Source organism: Aulonocara sp. 'chitande type north' Nkhata Bay, linkage group LG7, assembly GCF_057382095.1.
Source record: "Aulonocara sp. 'chitande type north' Nkhata Bay isolate Kocher_YH1m ecotype deep benthic linkage group LG7, A_spYH_male_GT1.1, whole genome shotgun sequence".
Lineage (NCBI taxonomy): Eukaryota > Metazoa > Chordata > Actinopteri > Cichliformes > Cichlidae > Aulonocara > Aulonocara sp. 'chitande type north' Nkhata Bay.
The window spans coordinates 54473737-54495095 of record NC_141350.1 but is presented as its reverse complement, the minus strand read 5'-3'; the positions used below and the strand labels follow the sequence as shown (position 1 = coordinate 54495095).

The following is a 21359-nucleotide window of genomic DNA, read 5'->3' as shown; positions in this document are numbered from 1 at the left end:
TCTTGCGTGGAGCCCCAGATCGAGGGAGATTATCAGTGGTCTTGTATGTCTTCCATTTTCTGATGATTGCTCCCACAGTTGATTTTTTCACACCAAGCTGCTTGCCTATTGTAGATTCACTTTTCCCAGTCTGGTGCAGGTCTACAATACTTTTCCTGGTGTCCTTCCAAAGCTCTTTGGTCTTGGCCATGGCGGAGTTTGGAGTCTGGCTGTTTGAGGCTGTGGACAGGTGTCTTTTATACAGATGATGAGTTCAAACAGGTGCCATTCATACAGGTAACGAGTGGGGGACAGAAAAGCTTCTTACAGAAGACGTTACAGGTCTGTGAGAGCCAGAGATTTTCCATGTTTGAGGTGATCAAATACTTATTTTCCACCCTAATTTACGAATAAATTCTTTACAAATCCTACCATGTGGATTCATGGATTTTTTTTTTTTCACATTCTGTCTCTCACAGTTGAAGTGTACCTCTGGTGCAAATTACTGACCTTTGTCATCATTTTAAGTGGGGGAACTTGCACAATCGGTGGCTGACTAAATACTTTTTTGCCCCACTGTAGATGCAACTCAGTGACAAGTAGTGACCAAGTAGGTGATTTGAAACAGTAATCCATGCTTTTATTTCATCTCGTTTGGATTACTGTAATGCTCTGTATTTTAGAGTTAGTCAGTGTCTTCTCTCTCGTCTGCAGCTGGTCCAAAATGCTGCTGCACGACTTTTAACCAGAACTCATAAAAGAGAGCACATAACTCCCATCCTCGCCTAACTCCATTGGCTGCCTGTATAATTTACAGAGTGGGTCATTTATATGGATACACCGTAATAACATGGGAATGGTTGGTGATATTAAAGTCCTGTTTGTGGCACATTAGTATATGTGAGGGGGCAAACTCCTCAAGATGGGTGGTGACCATGGTGGCCATTTAGAAGTCGGCCATCTTGGATACAACTTTTGTTTTTTCAATAGGAAGAGGGCCATGTGACACATCAAACTTATTGGTAATGTCACAAGAAAAACAATGGTGTGCTTGGTTTCAACGTAACTTTATTCTTTCATGAGTTATTTATAAGTGTCTCATTGTTCACAGCCATTGACATGTCGAGGAGGTCAACACGTGAGAAGCGGATCGAAATTGTGTTGATATCTGGTGAACGCAGTAACCGGGTCATTGCAGCAGATTTCAATGCAAGACACCCTACGAGACCACCCATCTCCCATACTACAGTTAGCAAACTGTTTGCTACGTTTTGTGAAACTGGTTCAGTGTTGGATTTGCCAAAATGTGGACACAAGAAAACTGTCACTAATGAAGAAACATCAGTGGCTGTCCTAGCTTCAGTCACCAAGAGCCCACAGCGTAGCACTTACCGCATGTCACTGGAGAGTGGCATTAGTCGAACATCCCTTCGGCAGATATTAGCTCCTCACAAATGGCACCCTTACAAACTCCAGCTACTGCAGCATCTAAACGAGGATGACCCAGATCGGCGCACAAAATTTGCAGAATGGGCAAAACAAAATTGGAACAGGACCCTCAGTTCACGCAGAAGATTTTGTTCAGCGATGAGGCAAACTTTTATGTGAATGGTGAAGTTAACAAACAAAACCACCGCTATTGGCCTGACACTAACCCACATTGGATGGATCCCTCCAAGACTGTTGGAACAACAAAAGTGATGGTTTGGTGTGGTATATGGGGTACAACGATAGTGGGTCCATTCTTCATCAATGGAAACCTCAAGGCCACTGGATATTTGAAATTGCTACATGATGATGTGTTTCCCTCTTTATGCACTGAAGCTGGCACGTTCCCTGAGTTTTTCCAGCAAGATGGTGCACCACCACATTATGGGTGCCAGGTCCGAGCATTCCTAGATGAACAGTTTCCTGGAAAGTGGATTGGTCGTCATGGGCCAGTTGAATGGCCCCCAAGATCTCCCGATCTGACCCCCTTAGAGTTTTATCTTTGGGGTCATCTGAAGGCAATTGTCTATGGTGTGAAGATACGAGATGTGCAGCACCTGAAACTATGGATACTGGATGCCTGTGCTGGCATTTCTCCTGCGGTGTTGCTATCAGTGTGTGAAGAGTGGGAGAAGAGGGTTGCATTGACAATCCAACACAATGGGCAGCACATTGAACACAGTTTATAAGTGGTCAGAAACTTGTAAATAACTCATAAAAGAATAAAGTTACGTTGAAGCCAAGCACACCATTGTTTTTCTTGTGACATTACCAATAAGTTTGATGTGTCACATGGCCCTCTTCCTATTGAAAAAACAAAAGTTGTATCCAAGATGGCCGACTTCTAAATGGCCACCATGGTCACCACCCATCTTGAGGAGTTTGCCCCCTCACATATACTAATGTGCCACAAACAGGACTTTAATATCACCAACCATTCCCATTTTATTACGGTGTATCCATATAAATGGCCCACCCTGTAATTAAGTGTGCCTATGCCAAGAGGCACACTTATTACTATTCGTCGGATTTATTATTATTCTTCTTATTATTATTATTTTCCTTTTTCCACCTAAAATTTTGCAGCGTAACTCACCCCGTACTTTTGGTGTTTATGACTTTTATAGTTTTTTAAATATTAATATTTTAGTGCAAATTTTCCCGCGCTTATGTACCGCACAGTTTTGAGACAAGGGTTACATATGTTATATCATTTTGTGCGGCTGGGTCTGGACTAGTATGCTATGACTTTTGGTGTTTATGACTTTTGTAGTTTTTTAAATATTTAGATTTTAGTGCAAATTTTGGCCCATTTCTAGGCAACTTTTGGCCCCATAGAAACAAATTTCAAACTTCATTTGTGGTGTGTTGGCTCTCTCTAGTGGTATGCCGGGAGTAGTACGGCCTGTCTACCCGTATTTGGATTACCGTAATGACGACAATATCAACGGCTCGCACAGCGTCGCTGCTTTCAGGAACCATTGGAATTTTTAAGGTTGCGCAAACCGTTGAATAGTTACGGTAACCGCAAGGGTATGCTTGGTGGAAAACTCCATATCCCACAATTCATAGCACACCTCTGCCGAGTAAAACAATGGCGGCTACCTCTTCGTTTTATATATGTCTTTTATTAGTTTTTCTAGGTCACAAAATAAACTTTTAAGATATTTTCAGGCGAGAATGTAGGTGTGTAAACTTCAAATAGCTGCTCGTTTTATCAAGACATCCCATATTAGCAAGTTCTCTTACGTGCTAGCTAGCTAGCCGGCTAGCAGCAACACGCGGCTAGCTAGCTAGCCGGCTAGCAGCAACACGCGGCTAGCTAGCTAGCCGGCTAGCAGCAACACGCGGCTAGCTAGCTAGCCGGCTAGCAGCAACACGCGGCTAGCTAGCTAGCCGGCTAGCAGCAACACGCGGCTAGCTAGCTAGCCGGCTAGCAGCAACACGCGGCTAGCTAGCTAGCCGGCTAGCAGCAACACGCGGCTAGCTAGCTAGCGCGGCTAGCGACCCTTCGCTAAAAAGCACCCGGGCTTCGCTTACAGTGAGGCGTCTCTAACTCCTTTCGCCCCCCCATCGCTCGCAAACAGTCTGTGTTTCAGTGGACTTATATTTCGTTTATATGGGCCGATGATGCTGGTCGATGTGGGAAAAATAACTGAGTTGTTTGGTGGTGGCTAACGCGGAGCTACAACAGAGGGCAGCTGGCCACCGGTGTATGTCTCTTTCGCCTCCTATGCGGGGAAAGAGACATACACCGGTGGCGAGGCGGCCGCCGATCGACCGGTGGTGGCTAACGTGGAGCTCAATCGTGGATAAGGGAAACCGAAGGCAGGAGAAGCAGGCGGCTGCCGGTCCGAGCGTGAGGTGAACTGAATTTCAGGTAAGAAGTTATGAACTGCACTCTATTTGGGTCAGATATAAACCGAGTTTAGGTGTAGTTTATTTTCATTGTGCTGACAGTTACAATAACTGGTTCTGCGCACGACAGCTGTGTTACTGATGTTGAACTTTATGACAGCCTCCCCTGTCATTCTCTCGCCTGTTGAAACTTCAATCATGAAACTGATCAATGATCGGCTTTTCTCTCGTGTGTTTATTGCGCTAAACAACAGCAGCATGGTTAAGCTTGATCAGCTGTTGTTAGAATTCATTAAATTTTAATTTCTAGTATCAGCTGATGTTTGCTGGAGCCACAGCTGTAAAAAAGGGCTGATCGAAACCAGGAGATGTCCTTACTGAATCATCAGAGCTGAACTGGTGATGGAGAAACAGGTTTACCTTTTAGGTGACATGAATGAGTTGAAGGAAAGTTATCAACTGTTTCTGAGAGACAACTAACACCAAGCTCCTTTTTTTGTGTAGCTGACAGCTGGTAACTGTGCAGGGGCGGATCTAGCAAAGCTTTTGCCAGGGGGCCAGGTAGGGCATTAACAGGGAAAGGGGGACGCAAAGATATACTTTTCTTTCTTATTCTCATATAAAATATTTACCTTTTATTAAATAGTTATCTGAATCTTACAACCAAAGTTTGTATAATAATACACAAGATTGGCTGTAGACCATTGTTAATCATTCAGAACATTGTGTAAAAATAACAAAAAACAAAAAGTGAATGCAAAAGTGCATAAATATTTATTTTACGTGTTTGATGTGTGTGGCAGGGCGTGGTCTGCAGTGCCGCTGCAGGGGAGGTGGACCCACGGGCATAAAGTCTGTGCTCTCTCGGCTGTTTTTTTTTTTTTTTGGTGTGTGTTGGGCTGTGAGTTGAAAAGCTACAGCCGGCTGTGTGGGTACACCAACCATGTGTGAAAAGTGGTCCATAACGTAGTGCTTCAAAGCATGTTCATGCAAACATTGTTGGGTCTGCCGTGGTACAATGGGACTTCTGCTCATGAACCTCTGTGCGCAGCGTCTGCAAATCGGGGCTGTATGAAGTCACCTCATCTTTACACAAAACTGTAAGCTGTCATCTGTGATGCGCGAGCGGTGTTTGTTTTTACCATACTTCATGGTGGAGAATGGCTGCTCTGCTGAGTTTTGCTCTCTGTAGCCGTATGAATGGCAAACTACACTGATTAGCAGCGGCATAGGCACACTTCTGAAATTTTCGCTTTCTAGTATTTATTTAATATTTCTTTATGTTATAAAAATGACTTTGAATCCTGATAAAAATGCAAAATCATGGGTTAAAAATGAAAACAAGAGAACTAAGAATGTATTAATATTTGTTGACAGAAAAACAGAAACTGTATATGTGCCAACCAAAGTGCCATTTTAATTCAGATGAAAAAAAAAAGGGATTTATTCATTCATTGTCCATTCAGGATCTTAAAAATGTGACAATAATAATGAAATAATACAAATAATGTAACAATAAGAATGCTGTAATAATAATTAATGTAAATCTAAATAATATTGTCCTTCAGAGAAATAGTTTGTAGTCCTGGAGAAGTTTACTCCTGCAGAGCAACTGGGACTGTCTGTGGTCATGATGGTTGAACCTCCAACCACTTTCCCAGCTTAGCCTCAGAGTGCTGCTGCTACTGTAGCAGCCGCTCTTCTCCTCTGTACTTGTCAGGACTTGCATTGTCACATCTGGGGATCCCAGGCCGTGCTGGAGAGGAGAGCCTAGTCTGGATGCTGACCTGCTGCCTGTAATTATTAGCCTTTTTCAGGCTCTTCTCCACAGGACGCCTGTCTTTTTCAGGGACAATCTTCATCCACAAATTCATAAAGTCCTTGTGAAGGGTCAGTTTATTGATGATTGTTCGCCCATGGTACCTGTGGAAGATTACAGTTGTCATTAATTTTCATTAATTGTGTAAACTCACAGAAAATAAAACATTGATGCACTTCAAACCCATTTAAAAGTACCCACCTGGCTTCAGGTGCAGCATCCCCTGCCATTCTAGAGGCAGCAATTAGAAACCTTTCAGTGAAGCTTCCTGCTTTCAGGATGACGGCTGCTCCAAGTTTGTCAGCCAGCTGGTGCAGGTGTTGAGCCGTGCTATTCCTCACTGCGACACAGCGATGGCTGAGCAAGGACAATATTAGACACACAACTCAGTGAACATGATCTCTCTTTCATGTCTTCTAATAAAATCACTACAGCTTCTTCTCTCCTCTTACGTCAGTCCTGTGTTAAACAGAGCGCTCAGAATCCGTCCATGGCTGCAATTTTCCACCATGGCATCAAGTGCCAGATTGACCTCCTGATGAAGAAAGTTGTTGTTGGGCTGTGCAAGCTTCAGCAATAGAGCTCGGCCTGTTGTTTCAACTTCTGGGTCCATTGTTTTCTGGAGCTGAATGTAGAGCTCATCGATGGTATGTATGGCCTCACAGGCTACTGCTGAGCGTTGGTTTTTCACCTAAAATGTGAGTGAAAATCATCAGTTGAGGCTGTAGTATGCACTTGAAGGGAAACTAGCTGCATGAAACACATATAAGAAACATAAAGTGTGCAATACCTCCTCAATGAGGACCAGACACACTTCATGCAGTTTAGTCTTCAGATTGTCCGAGTGGTGCTTTGCCAGAGACTGAATAGTTTGCAACCCCTGTCTTTTCTTAATCCTGTATTTACACAACACAACATTGAACACGACTTCAGGAACACCACAAATAACACAGCCACATTATGCAGCACTGTTTCTGTGCAGTATTTAATGTCTCCTTACTACGTTTCTTACCAGTCGTCTGAAGACAGCAGACTAAAGCTGTGGGACAGGCTCGCTACAGGTGTAGCTAGAGGCGGGAGTTTGACCCTGCCCTCTCTTGGATTATTCTGACTGCACTGACTGTCTGCTTTCTTGTCTGATAATCAATGAGGTTAGGAAAGAGAAACTGTAATTTCTTCTAATTCGAAGCATTGTACATGTTGCAGTGATTAATTGTTCATTAAAATCTTTTTAAAAAATCTCTTAATTTAAAGTTTGATTATTCAGCATCTTCTACAGTTACTGAGGAAAACCACTTACCGTCTATAGGGACGACTTTTGCACGGCGCAGCATCGTCCCAAGCCGAGGTCCTCGTTTTTGCGGTATGGGAACTGTTGGAGGTTTTGGAGTCAAAGGCTTTACTGCAGTAAATGCTTTGGTTGGTACTGTGTGTCCAGGTGAGGTTACAATCCCATCCTGGAAATGCTGCAGTTTTTCCAAAATAGGCCCAAATTTGTCTTTTACCGTCAAGACTCTTATTCCACGAATGACCTTCGTGTCTGTTTAGACAAAAAATAACTACAAATTGACATCTTACTAAAAAAAAACAACAACAATAAACATTTTTCTTCCTGATTTTTTTTTTCTTCAAAAAAGCATATAAAATGAATGGACAGCAAGAATATGTGTAATTTAGCATTAAAATAGATAATCTACAGTGTCAAATTTTAAAATCTAAACTAACTGATTAACAGCAGGTGTAACCACTAAAGAAAAGCATCACCTTTGAACCAACCTTCTCCTGAATGTTTAGCAGAGAAAACAGGCAATTGCGATGGACAAGCTGCTCGAGGAGGTGGAGGAACTGGAGTGAGCAGTGTCATCTCATCAGGGCTAACAATGAGAGGAATGGCCCTCAGCTCACTTGGTGTGTGTGTGTCTACAGAGCTGAGGCTACACAGACTTCTGTTAGGGTCCTCCTGATTCCAAAAGGGGTCATCCAACCAGGGACTTAAGTTCCAGCTTCTCTGGACTCTCTGTGGAGAGCCTGGGCATTGCTTAGGTAAAGGTGGGAGTCGCACAGCATAATCTCTGGGTCTCTGTGCGGTATGCAATCTGTCTGCCTGTTGAAAGAACACATTTGTCTTACTGCTCTGAGCTTTGTGAAAGTCCAGGATCCTGGACTCTGTGGTGAAGCGCTGACAGTTGCTCTGTCTACAGTGACTTACACAAAAATTACACTGTGCAAAGCAGCAAAATATAACACATCTCTCAGAAACGTTTACATTTGAACAGCAGAGAAGTCAAAAATGAGTATGTTTAGTTACTTACATCTCCATTTGTGCGTTTTCTCTGACTCAAATCTTGAAAGCAATGGAAAAAGGTATCTGATGTCTTTTCAGGCATGACTGAGATAAAAAAGTGAACAAATTGTTTAGAAACAGAAAGTTTGTGAGTGCTTCTCAGTGTGTGAGTGACAAGTTCTAACTCAGCTGCTCAGTAAATCAGTTATGATGATGTCATATGGAACTCACGGTGCATTTTTTGAAAATATTCATATATATACACTATTTTGTGTTTTTACAAAAATATCAGACATGTCTAAATCAAAGGCAGCTTATGATCTCTAATTATGATCTTTAATCAACAAATTTAAATAGACGTCCTAATCACAGCTTCTAAAACTAGACAACACTATACTGATAAATTCATATAAAACAGCAAAAAGGAGATAAAAGCACCATCATAAATAGAGAAATAAGTACAGTAAATAAATAAATACAGTTTTTAAAAAATACAGAAAAAAACATGTGTCATTTGCTACAACAACAACAACAAAATAGCAGTTTGGACAAAGCTGTTTCTTCAAGCTTCGCCTGCATTTAGGGGCTGCAAAATTCTGTCCCAAAGGAAGAAGCTGAAATCCTCCAATAAGGGGTGGGAGTCATTTAAAGTAGAGTAACTCATCCTCTACAACTGCCTAGTATTCAAGGACTCTACGTTAAGATGCTCTAACATGGTACAGTACCTTCAGAAACGCCCCAAATTTCTTATATACTGAAAATGAAATCTCTTCTCAGGAACTTTTTCTCGATTCAGTAGAAGTAGATCTAGTATTCATTTTAAAGTTCTAATGTTCGTTTTAAAATGTTTAAACGGTCTTGCCCCACCTTATCTCTCTGGACTTCTTCATCCTTACTCCTCCCCCAGGTTTCTCAGGTCAGCTGACAAGCCGCTCCTGGAGGTACCCAGGTCCAAGAAAAAGCTCAGAGGGGACAGGGCCCTCTCTATTGCTACTCCTAATCTCTGGAACAATCTGCCCCAGCACATTAGGCCCCTTCACTGTCCACTTTTAAAATGCGTCTTAAAACCCATTTTGACTCCTTGGCATATGACACTGTATGACCCTGAGTTTATTGTTTTTAATCTATTGTACTCATTTTATTGTTTTTAATTCTAAAGATCATTTTATACTTTTTATTTTGCGCTATTTGTGCTCATTTTATTATTTGCTGTCACTCTTATTTATTTATCTTGGGTAAATCTTTTTATTCATGTATCATTTTTGGCATGCCAAGTGTACAGCACTTTGTGTTCAGCTGTGTTGTTCTGAAAGTGCTATATAAATAAATTGCTTGCTTGCTACAGTGACACATGCTGGGCAGTTTTGTGGTTAAGCCTTTCTCAACCCCGAGGCAAGTTATTGAAATGGCAACGGGAGGAAACAACCCGGCAAAATAACACATGACAGCGAGATAAATTTATATTGGCGTGTGTATTCAGAGTGTTACCACTATTCTAGGATTTCTATTGTCAGAATAATATTGGTGACTTTAGACCTTTATTTAAACTGTAGACTTGCTTGAACTTAAGAAAGTAGAAGGTTGGTTTGTTATGCTTCAAGGTTGGATTTTATTAATGAAAACATTAAAGGGAAAAATGTTAACAAGCAAACAAACCTTACTAAAAATGTTCATGTTATTCATTGCATTATACAACATAGTGAAGAAAGCTGCAAGCTTGACTAAAATTCAAGTATTAGGGAGCTCCATTAGCATCTAGTCTGGCTTCACTCTACAAGCCAGGACAGGTTTGCGTGACTGGAGGCTCAGACTGTGTATGCAACCGGAATAGACCCATAAAACTGGATGGAGCATTGTTTGACATATAATATTAATTCAGCAGTGGAGTTCTCTGCCAGGGCATGACTGACATTTATGAACATCGCTGTGAGGCATTTTATCACTCTTGGAGCCATATAGAAAATATTGCAGCTCCTCTCCCTGTCAGATAATGGCACTAATTTCACCAGCGTGGTTTAAACCTCTGTGACTGCTGAAGGGCAAGAATTACTGGTTCTTTGTGCGTCTTAATCCTTACCAAATAATGAGAAAAAGTCTGTCATTTTTCACGGCTTATAATTCAAAAGGTGGGCTTTTTCAAACCCCACATTAAAACAAATGTTTCTTTTTTGGCATGTATTCATTTATTTATTTATTTTTGATGCATCATTCCAAAGTAGTTATGCAATATAGAAAAAAATCTGCAATGAGGTAACCAAGCAGGTCACCAAGGGACAGTCGCCATGGCATTTTGTCCTGATTGTGTCAAGAGCGTGGCTGTAAGCATAAAGGAAGAGAAATTCCATCCATCCATTCGCTTCCGCTTATCCTTTTCAGGGTCGCGGGGGGCGCTGGAGCCTATCCCAGCTGTCATAGGGCGAGAGGCGGGGTACACCCTGGACAGGTCGCCAGTCTCTCGCAGGGCCAACACACAGGGACAGACAACCATTCGCACTCACTTTCACTCGCACATTCACACCTAGTGACAATTTGGATTTAACCTATCCCCACAAGCTGCATGTCTTTGGACGGTGGGAGGAAGCCGGAGTACCCGGAGGGAACCCACGCAAACACGGGGAGAACATGCAAACTCCACACAGAAAGACCCCAGCCTGATGGTGGAATTGAACTCAGGACCTTCTTGCTGTGTGGCAACAGTGCTAACCACCGTGCCCCACTCTGAGAACTGCAATAAGAAAAAAAAAATTCTTATTGCAGTTCTCAGAGTTACGAGATAATCTGAGAGAGCTACAGGAAGTAAATAAACCACTTTTTTTTTCTAGATATGTAATTACCTGAAAGAGTTGCTGAGACATGAACTCGCTTCCTGTTTAGTGGCTTCGCACACTGTTTCAGCTTACCGTAAGCCTGATAAGTTTTGTGAGGCTTTAAAACTCAAAATCATTTCTGACTGTGAAAATTTTTTCAGTTTTTCCAAAACTCCAAAATGTGGGAAGCTGAATATAATAGAAGCTAATTTCCTACGGTTATGTGGAAAAGAAAGCTGTCACAGGACTGTGAAAAACTAAATACACTTCATTATTCAGTAGCCTGTAGAGCTACTTCTGCAGCAATAACTTGAACTAATCACCTTCTGTATTGCTTCATCACTGTCACATTGTTGTGGAGGGATTTTGGCTCATTCGTCTTTACAGCATTGCCTTGGTTCATTAACATTTGTGGACATTCGTGCATAGCTCTCAAGGTCACGCCACAGCATTTCAATCAGTTTGAGGTCTGGACTTTGAGCCATTGTTGTACATTTTGGGGCTTATTTTGCTGTTGCATGACCCAGTTTTCACTCAAGCTGTGGGACAGATTGGCCTTACATTTTATTCTAGAGTACTTTGGTGTACAGGTTAATGGTTGAGCTAATAACGGCAAGGTACCCGTGTCATGTGGTTGGAAAACAAACCCAAATCATCACCCCTCCTCCAACTGCATGTTGGTATGAGGTTTTTGTTGTGATATACTGTGTTTGCTTTTTTCCAAATGTGGTGCTGTGTATTATAGCCAAACATCTCGTCTCTGCAAAGCATATTGTTCCAGAGGTCTTGTGGTTTGTTTAGATGCAGCTGTGAAAGCCTGAGCCATGCTGCAGACTTTGTTTTAGAGAGAAGAACTTTAACATGCTAATTGAGGCCTGTAGAGTCTGGGATGTAGCTTTTAGGGGTTTTTTGCAGTTTCTTTGAGCGTTGCACAATCTGACCTTGAGGTGAATTAGCTTGGACTGCCACTCTTGGCAAGACGGTTGAATGGTCTTAACAGATCCCTGAATGCTCCAGACCAACAAACTGCTAAAATGTCAACTTTTAAAGAGGCGATCACACTTGCTGACGACTGCACAGGGTCCTGTCAAAACTCTTTGTAACATTTTGCTTAATCTGAGGAATCCCCTGCTGCTTTATTTGGCTGTGGGCTTACCACTGAACTCCAAAAGCAGAAAAAATAATAACACATTAAGGCTGTGTACAGCTTTGGATGTTCCCCCTGCCAAATATCTTTTAGAAAAATATCACAAAATTCAAGCCAGTCATTTCATTTCATATTTAGGATTAAGTCTGCCTTCACTTTGCTAAATTCCAAAGCTTCCAAAAATGCCAAAGTAAATAATGCTGTAATTTCCTGTGCCCCATCTAAAGGCCTACTCTGTGTTTACAAAAACATGTGGTTTTTATACTCTAAAAGACCCATGGCAACGGCAACGCCTTTGACTGAATCCTCTCTTGGGACATTACCATATCTGATTCAGTGTGTGGAAAGGGTATATTAGAAGATCCAGACCCTGTTAAGAATCAAACATCCTGTTCCTCTAGCAATCTTCCACCAAAGTCATTAAGAACCCCCTTTCTAATATTAGAAGCTCCTTGACTCGAAATGATGATAACCCTGTCCTTTGGAATGGCAGTGTCTTAAAATTGTGTTTTGCAGGGTATAGAAAAATAGAAAAAGTGCAAAACTTTTCTTTGGAAGTGCATGTCATTGTTAAGTTCATACCCAAATTATTCTAACAGGGTGCATATTGGATGGTCAAGCATTTGTGTCACTGCACACTCATCTCTTTGGAACCAACAAGCTGACAATTTGTGCATTTTATCCAGCTATTGTTCAAATGCACAAGAAGATGGCAAGGAGTTTCAAATTCCTCTACTTTTTCAGTCATTACAATTTCTGACAAGTTTGGCAGAACAAAAGTTGCCCTTTTTTTAATCAGATATACAGCTGTGACAGAGAGAGTACATTGAGTGAGGCTTGTAGTAAGAAATAGCTTTGAGTGCTCTAATTGAGTAGAAAAGTAGTATATGAGTACCAGTCCGTGGTGTTGTGCATTTCTGCCAGTCTTGCGGTCTGCTCATATGCAACTTTACAAGCCTAAGCCATGCTGTCATGTTCTATATAAAAGAAGAGGCTTTTTCCTGCTAACCCTTGGAAACAACACATACTTGTGCTCCTATGAATTTTAACATTTAGCATTCTAACTGAGGTCTGTAGAATCTGAGAGCTCTTGGGTTTTTTGGTATTTTCTCTAAACGTAGCATGGTCTTACCTTTGGCTGACATTGCTGGGAAATCCTCTCCTGGGAAGACAGCTGGCAGCTGTCCTGAATGTTTTCCACCACCTGTTAATAATCTTTTTCACCGTGGAATGGTGGACTGGAAATAACTTTTATTATAACATTTCCCAGACTGATTGTCAATTTCTGCTTTAACAACATTGCTGAAGGCTTTCCTCTTTGACATTGTGTTAACATACCCATGAATGCTCCAGTCCAGCAAACTGATAACATTTCCATTTTTATAATAGACTTGATTAACTGTTTACCAAATTTGCTGGTGATCAGTTAATCAAGTGTATTTGACTAGCAGCACCCGGCTGCTGCCTACACTCTTACATCCAGTGGAAGGAGCAAAGGTGTACTTAGTTTTTCCTGGGACTGCATAGATTCCTTCATCCTATTGGTAGCCCAGTCATGAAAACCTGGGTAAAATATAAGAATTTTGGGGTAGTTTCTCAGGTTTCCACACTTGCTGGTGAGTCTTTCTAGACTAAAATCAGTAGCATCAAATCCAGGTAAATGCCATTTGTTATTAAAATACTTCAGCAGATTGGTAATTTTTTCTGACTAACTGGAAGTAACAAGTTAATTGTTAGTGACTTTATGGATTCATTTGCATGAAATAGCCTTTTTTATACTTTGCATTTTCCACAGTCTTGTGTTTTCTTCCTCGTGTGCTGCATGGAAACTGTATTAGAGATAAAAAATCAGTGCAACACTAAATGATGCCTCAGTGTAAAATCTGATTATCATAGCCCTGCATGACTTTGGTCAAAAGCCCAAATCAATTTTTAGATATTTCCCTTTTCACTCAGCTGCTCCTTAGACAAACAAGACAGCCTTTGTTTCAGTTTTTTTTTACCAAATTACATGTTCACCAGAAGGTAGGTTAGGCATTTACCTCATCTGATAACCTCATTCTTGATTGAACACTTAAGTGGATAATGTGAGTGGGAGGCTTTTCAGCACAAGTCCCCTGGAAACATTGGACCATGTTCTTGTCAACAACCAGTGTGAGTCATTCATTAAAGAAAAGTGCTTCCTGCGATCGAAGCCCAAAATAGATTGTGGCATTACAGATGTTAGCTTTAGCAGTTACTCTGGGCCTTTAATGCATTCATTTCACATAAATGCCTCAGTGCAAGTTCAAATGGTAACGCTTATATTTTCTTCCCATCATGTATGCCTCACATTCTGTTTTTCTTGTTCAAAAAAGAAACCCTGCATCTACTCTGTATGCTGAGTATTTTTAGTATTTCACTGTACACCCAAGGGATTCTAACTGCTTTAGCAATCTATTTGTCCCATCGTAGACCACAAATTTTCTGCTTTGCACTGCACTCTGTGTTTAGATACGCTCTAGGCAAATTTGGGTGAAGCAGTGCTCTTGTGTGACCCTTCAAATGAATGACTATATTCATGGGTTTGGGTGTCATATGCTACCTTTACAATGCTTAGAAATACATTTTTTAAGTCTTGGTGGCGTGTTTGTGCCTTAAGGAGCAATGAACGTAGCCACCAGCAGGGGACTGACAGTTCTTCAGTTTCTTACAGTCCACTCGCAAAACCGTCACAGAAGCACACGAACACGTTATGGTAGTTCTCAGTTGCATCGCATTACTTTAAGCTTGACTTCTCTCTTGACTTCTTATGTATCCTTTTGTCTTGCAAGTCTGGAACATGCAACTAAGGAAGAATCCTTGATTTTTCATGTTGTGAGCTATTGAGCTATCGACCCCAACTAAGCAGCAGACACGTCCTCAGAACACGACTCCAATATGTCGCATCAGAGGTGGCCTTTGGTATCCTTTTTTCTAGGAAAGGTTTTCTCTTTTAATTGATTGAAGGTATAATACTATTTGTCTGACTCCGACTCATGATTGTATGCCCAGTGTCTGTGCTTGTATTTGTATCTTTGCTAGACTTTGTTGCTGTGTACATAAGAACACGTGTTCCACTTGTTTGCTCATCTTTTCACATTAGTCAATAAAATAAACTTGCACTTGTGCAGTTTCCAAAGACTAAGGCCATCTGTGTATCTTTATCTGTCACACTGAGCCACTTGTAACGAGAGAGAGCGAACATGTCTCCACCAAGCTGATTATTGCACAAGCCTATAATCTGCGAACATCTGCAGCTTGACTAGTCTGTCGCCACTGGTCTCCACGGTGCGAGAAATCCGCCAACAGCAGATTTGTCGACTTTCTGCTTAAAAGAATTATCTCAGTTTGGAGCCAAACACAGTCTTGCTCAATTTCAGCGGGCAGACAGGGTTGAATAAAGAGCCATATTGATCAGGTTCAATTCAGAGTAATCTCTAATACACAGAAAGAACTATGACATACGTGAGCTAGAATTCTATTGCACCAAACTACCAGATGAACTGGAAGGATGTAAGTGTTGGTCGGAGAAAGTATTAAAAAGTGTAAATAAAACACCCCAACCGGTCGCAGCAGATGGCCCCGCCCCTCCCTGAGCCTGGTTCTGCTGGAGGTTTCTTCCTGTTAAAAGGGAGTTTTTCCTTCCCACTGTCGCCAAAGTGCTTGCTCATAGGGGGTCATATGATTGTTGGGTTTTCTGTGTATGCGACTGTTGTTGTGATTTGGTGCTATAAAAGAAAATTGAATTGAAGTGAATTGAATTGAAGTGAAAAGCTAATAACACAGTTTGTTTGTTTGTTTTTCCACATGTTGAGTTCTGTGGTGATTATTTCCTTTTGTTTTGGTTACAATTTTTCAATTTTGAATATGTTTTGGAGATCCTTCCACATAACTACTTTTATTTAAGTTAATGACTTAAATGCATTTCATAATAGATTACAGCAATATTTTTAAAAGCGCCAGAATGTTAGAAATAGTCTTGTTGGTGGTTTCAGTGACAAATAAACTGGACAAACTGAAAGAGTTTTAAATCTCAGGCTTGTTTTCAATAATCGGGTGAAAATTACTTACTCGCTGAATGCTAATAATTGCATGTGGTGTTGAGATCAGATGACAGACTCGGCCATTGAGGATATATCCCATTTCTTTGACTTGAGAGATTTTGGGGTTGCTTTTGCAGTATGGTTTGACTCATTATCCATGTGCTCTGTGGAGCACCGTCCAATTGCTTTTGCAGCAACTGGATGAATCTCAGCAGAGAGTAATCACCCTGCTACTTCTGTCTGCAGTCACATCATCAGTAAACACTAGTAATTTAGTTCTAGTGGCAGCCATACATGCCCGTTCTCTGCCTCGGTCATGTTTGATGTTCACAAGCTGTTTCTCTCCTTCTCCAGCCTTTTCTTTTCCCAACAAGCTCATTTTGGTTTTATGTGTCCAGAGACAGACGAACTTCCAGGTCTTTTTGATTTTTTTTCTGGCAAAGTCTGATCTGGCCTTCCTGCTCTTTAGTGTAACCAGGGGCTTGCACCTTGTCATAAACCGACTGTATCTCTTGATGCATCTATTGGTCTTTCGGGTCTTTTGGCACTGCTGAGCTGGCCAGTACATTCCTTCTTTTTAATAATGTACCAGATTGTTGACTTGGCGACTTCTGAAGATTTTCCTACCTGATAGTTTTGAGTTATTTAACCTCACAATCCCACTCCGTTGTATTGACGTCTTTTTGGACATCATCCTAATTCCAGTAAAAAGCTACCAAATACAAGTTCAACACTTGGGACACTAAATCTTCTATCTTATCTTAATATGTAATGAAAAACATAAAATAATGTATGTATGTATGTATGAAATAATGAGGGAATGAGCCTGATCTGGCCATGTCAGTGAACTATCCAATTAATTTTGAACTTTTACCGTAGTTTTCTGCAGCTTTTTATTGAACAGTAGTTCATTGTTGTGCAGGTTCTACATTCTGAGCTGATGAAATCAGCAGCTGTAAGCTATGTGTTCCTGCGACCGTTAAGGCTGTGCTGGCAGACCAAATGAGGCAAATCCAGTCTATTCCAATTATACTGCGGAGCACTTTACTCCACTTAAGTGCATTACCCCCTAATCAGTGCCTGGCTGTGCTCAGTTAGTACTTAGTGCATGACCTTTCCTTCATATTCATGAAAAGTAAGAGCTGCTGGAAAATTAGCTTCAGTCACAGTGAATTCTCTTATTCATATGTGAAGTTGCATTTATATGTGAAACGAAGTAATGTTTCTTTTAAGTTTTGATCAACAACAGTAACTGGCACAGAACACACAGTAGTTATAAATGCATTAAATCAAACAAGTGTAAATGCATTCAAGGTTCACTATGGATTTTTCAGCCGCTTTTTGTCGCTGTAACACTTCGTATTTTCAGTAACTGCCAATGTGAAGGAGCAGAAACAAGTTGAGAAAGCAACGCTGACATGTCATCATCTTCCTCGCTGATACGGTAAACTTGTAAGAAAGCGCTTCCTTATTTAGGTGTCACGTCCTTATTGCACATTTAAAAAACAGAGAGCAGCTTTATTGTACATCTGGATTTTTATTTGTAGACACGTGCTATTTGTTCATAAATCACAATTTGTTACCGTCCTGTTAGCTCTGTTTTTGGTCCCTGGGTAGGTTTTAACTGCCTCTCTGCTGTCTTGTGTTGAACAGGCAGTGCACGGGGAGAGCTGCTGAAAACAAATGCAAAACAGGGAAAGAACAAACTCTGCAACAAAGTGAGCTCTTGGGTTGTAATTTTATTAAACTGTTACGGTCTGCTATGGTCAAAGTTTTGCTTTTTTTTTTTTTTTTATTGGTCAGAGTTTTCTTATTTATTATTTTCTATATTCTTGTAATTGTTGTGCTTTAAGTTCTGTAGTTTCAGCGCAGGTTATATTTAAGTCCTTGAGTTTCCAGTTTATTTTGCCTCCCCTGTGTTTCCTTTATCCTGTTATCAAGTCTTAGTCCACAGGTGTCGAACTCCAGGCCTCGAGGGCCGGTGTCCTGCAGGTTTTAGATGTCTCCTTGATCCAACACGGCTGATTCAAATGGCTAAATAACCTCCTCAACATGTCTTGAAGTTCTCCAGATGCCTGCTAATGAAGTAATCATTTGATTCAGGTGTGTTGACCCAGGGTGAGATCTAAAACCTGCAGGACACCGGCCCTTGAGGCCTGGAGTTCGACACCCTTGTCTTAGTCTCTCTGGTAGGTGTTTTTCTGTCTTGTTACTTTCTGCTTTCATCTGATAGTCATTTATCTATGGTGCCATGTTTTAGTTTTACTTCCCCATGTTTTGTCTGATTTAGTTCAGCTGTGTCTCCCAGGTGTCTCACTCTTCCCCAATTACCCTTCTGTTAGGTTGTTTTTGCTCCTATCCTGTTCACTTTTCTCTGTCAGTTATGCTTTATGTATTTTTGCTTAAAACCTATGGATTCTGCAGTTGAGTCTCTGTTGCATATTTTCATTGCAGCAGGCAGTGGTGCACAGGTGGCAGCTGGAAGAGCTGCAGGCCACCGGCATGCCTCAAACACCTCCAGGATGGGGCAATGAGCCACCAGTGTCAAGGGGCATTTTCACGGATTTCCACAGGCTATCCTAAAGTGGCTGGGGCTCTCCCCAGAAGACCATTGTTGCTGGTTCCAAGGTGACTGCATGGGAGCGAAGGAACAACCTTTCGCTTTTCTCTCCTCTCGCTTTTCGTCCTTGCCTGGGGGGTAGGCTAGGCCGGACTAAGTCAGGCGATGGCGGTATGTGGTCAGGTGTGGTTTGTCGCTCAGCTGCAGGGGAGGGGTGGAGCAATGGGTCCAGGGGTCTGTGCTAGGGGAGGCTAGCTGACAGCTGATTCCCATTGCACTAATCACCTAATCACCCATTCCCCTATCTCAGTAGCTGCTGGGGCCTGGAGCGGAGAGTTGTGCCTGAGAGCTGACCATGGAGCAGATCAGAGACTGTGTGCGAATAAAAAAATCACTAAAACGCAACTCCGAACTCTTCCCTTGTGTTTGAATGTGTGGAGGGCGGGGACAAGTAACAGAGTGTTACACCGTGTTATAAGCCAATTGGATTGCATGCTTTTTCTTAGTAAGCCTAAGTAATTATAATTTACAGTGGAGTCTCTTTCCAGTTTAACACAGATCTCTTCCTCTTATGACTTTCAGTAGCTACCACACTGCAGTCTCAGCATATCTACACATTTTATGGCCTAAAATGACATGCACTTTTCTGTGGTTGTAGCAACTCTGACACTGGAAGAGGCTAACTTCTCACAAAAGATGTTGGTGTCGTTGGCTTTTAGTGAAACAGCGACAACGGTTGAAATGTGGAAGACTTAATTCTTATTATTTTACTGTTTTGTGTTTTTTGTTGTTTTTTTAAATGCAGTAAATGTAGTTTTGCATCTGTGGACACAGCCGTGCTAACTGTTTCACTCTGCTTTAAAAATGCTAAGCTACGCACCCAGTGTCTTGTGGGTGGGAGTATAAAAGTATTATTAGGCATGTAACGACAACCACAGGAGCTACAAAAACTTTCTGTTTACTAAGCAGTAAGAACAAAAACTGAGTTTCAAATGAGATTCTTGCAGACCTCACGCTGCGTGCCATCAGCTATGTGCTTATTTTTCCACTCACAGTCCAAAGATATTCAAGGGAACTGAACAAAGTTTTAATGGCAAAAAACTTTCTCAGTGAGGATCATGTTACAGTCCAGTTCATAACCTTTAGACAACCCTTAAGAAAAGCGTCATGATCACCCAGGGCAGAATGGCTCTTTTGATTCTCGTTATCTGGGACAGCCTCAATCCTGCACTTATGTTAATCCATCGGTTGCAGCACCATGCAGCTGGTGTCTGTGACACAGGACTGAGCTAAAGCAGATTTCCAGTGATCTACAAACCCGGATGGCATACACAGAGTCTGAGCCAGGGCCTCTTACGCAAGTTCAGCCAGCTGTGGCTGTTTGGGCTGTGCGTGCAGGGAATGTGTTTACATAACGCTCATTTAGGCTTTTCCCTTCACATAGCAGGACCTAAAGAAAGTCAGAGGCATGCTGCTAGTACTAGACAAGAAGTTCCAAAAAGTTCTGTACAAGAGTTGTTGTTTTTTAATTCGGACACTGATGTTTATGAGGATTATGTAACAGTGGAAATAAAATATTGTGACTGTTTACTGAATAAAAAAACTATTATTCCTGAAAGTTAAATACAGCATAGCTTCAGCCCCACACCGGGTAACCTATTTTTCTGTCCTGTGGCTACGTTTGGATTAAAAAATGGAGTGTGAACTGCAGTGGTGCCATTGTAAGACATTCATATAGGAAAACAACTCTTATATTACTATTATTATCTATTATCTACTATTACTATCTTATTAATATTGTACTTACTCCAGAAGTTGATTCAGTTCATCTGAATGTAGCATTTTCAGTGGGAGGCTGAAGAAGTCACTTGGATAAGTGATAAAGCCTTTCTCCCAGTGAATACGCTGCATCAAGATGAGCAGAATCAACTATTACCTGGATGACCGAGCATGCATCAAAAAGTATTCTGCAGTATTTACAGTCCACCCCTGGCTATCGGTGCTCATAACACTCAAATATCATGTTTGGAAGCATCATTTTCTGTCCCAGATGGGATCAGGCAGCTCAGGTTAAGTCTCAGAGTATTTCAGGTACTGCTTTCATGTGAGATGACCTTAATGTGTCTCTGCTTCCATGTGCCACTGCAATCATGATGGCAGCACAGACTCCTGTCCTGCTTTTTCCTCAGGCGCAGAATCAGCTCCTGATCTGCACTAAGCCCTGGGCCTTAAATCCCTCTCAGACACTCAATAATGCGCTTCGTGTGGGACCACACCGGGGTCGTGTCACTCTTCTGAGCCCTGACAGAGGGAGAACCTTCTCCTCCCCCCCATCATCCTCTTTTATTTGTTCTCAACCACTTGGTCTCAGCTTTTTCTACTTTTTGACCTTCCATTCTCATTCCCCTCCACTGGCAGCTCTAAATATGACCGCAAATCCAAAAGGAAGCAAAGGAAAATCAAGAGGACCTCTGCAATGACTCTACCTTTTCTAACTGACATCACATCTAATTAGGCCAGTGAAATTGCTACAGTCATACGTGGCTCGACGGAACTGAATTAAAAAAAAGTCCTGCGGTCTGCTGAACTAAAAATAAAACAATGCAGTTGAATGTGAAACTTTCATGTGGCACATGTTCTGCTGCACTTTCAGATCAATGATTGACGAGTGTTCTGAGGAGCTGTGAAACTACAAAACAAACCTCACACGTCTGGCCGTTTCAAGCAGCGATGCACTGACTGTGCTATAAAAGACACAAAGTTCACATCAAGTGATAAATGACTTCCAAAAATATAGCAGCCAGTAATGATTGGCAAAATTCAAGCACCATGTGAACTGCGTGTAGTTAGCAT

At 41.5% G+C, this 21359-nt stretch overlaps 1 protein-coding gene and 1 long non-coding RNA gene across 2 annotated transcripts; one reads left to right on the top strand and one right to left on the bottom strand.

The window, feature by feature from the left end:
* The first annotated feature begins 3569 nt into the window (after positions 1-3569).
* On the top strand, positions 3570-20052 carry LOC147326254 (uncharacterized). Its single transcript, XR_015130434.1, has 4 exons — positions 3570-3847; positions 17316-17390; positions 17600-17664; positions 18401-20052. It is a non-coding gene; the product is annotated as an uncharacterized LOC147326254 (long non-coding RNA).
* Positions 5269-8071, bottom strand: LOC147326255 (TOG array regulator of axonemal microtubules protein 1-like). The gene is made up of 8 exons (XM_086302586.1): positions 7957-8071; positions 7409-7748; positions 6945-7184; positions 6657-6780; positions 6435-6540; positions 6097-6335; positions 5846-6001; positions 5269-5748 (listed from the first exon to the last, which is right to left on the bottom strand). Exons 1-8 carry the CDS (start codon positions 8029-8031, stop codon positions 5508-5510), a joined length of 1521 nt encoding a protein of 506 aa, XP_086158712.1. The 5' UTR covers positions 8032-8071; the 3' UTR covers positions 5269-5507.
* Positions 20053-21359: the final 1307 nt, after the last annotated feature.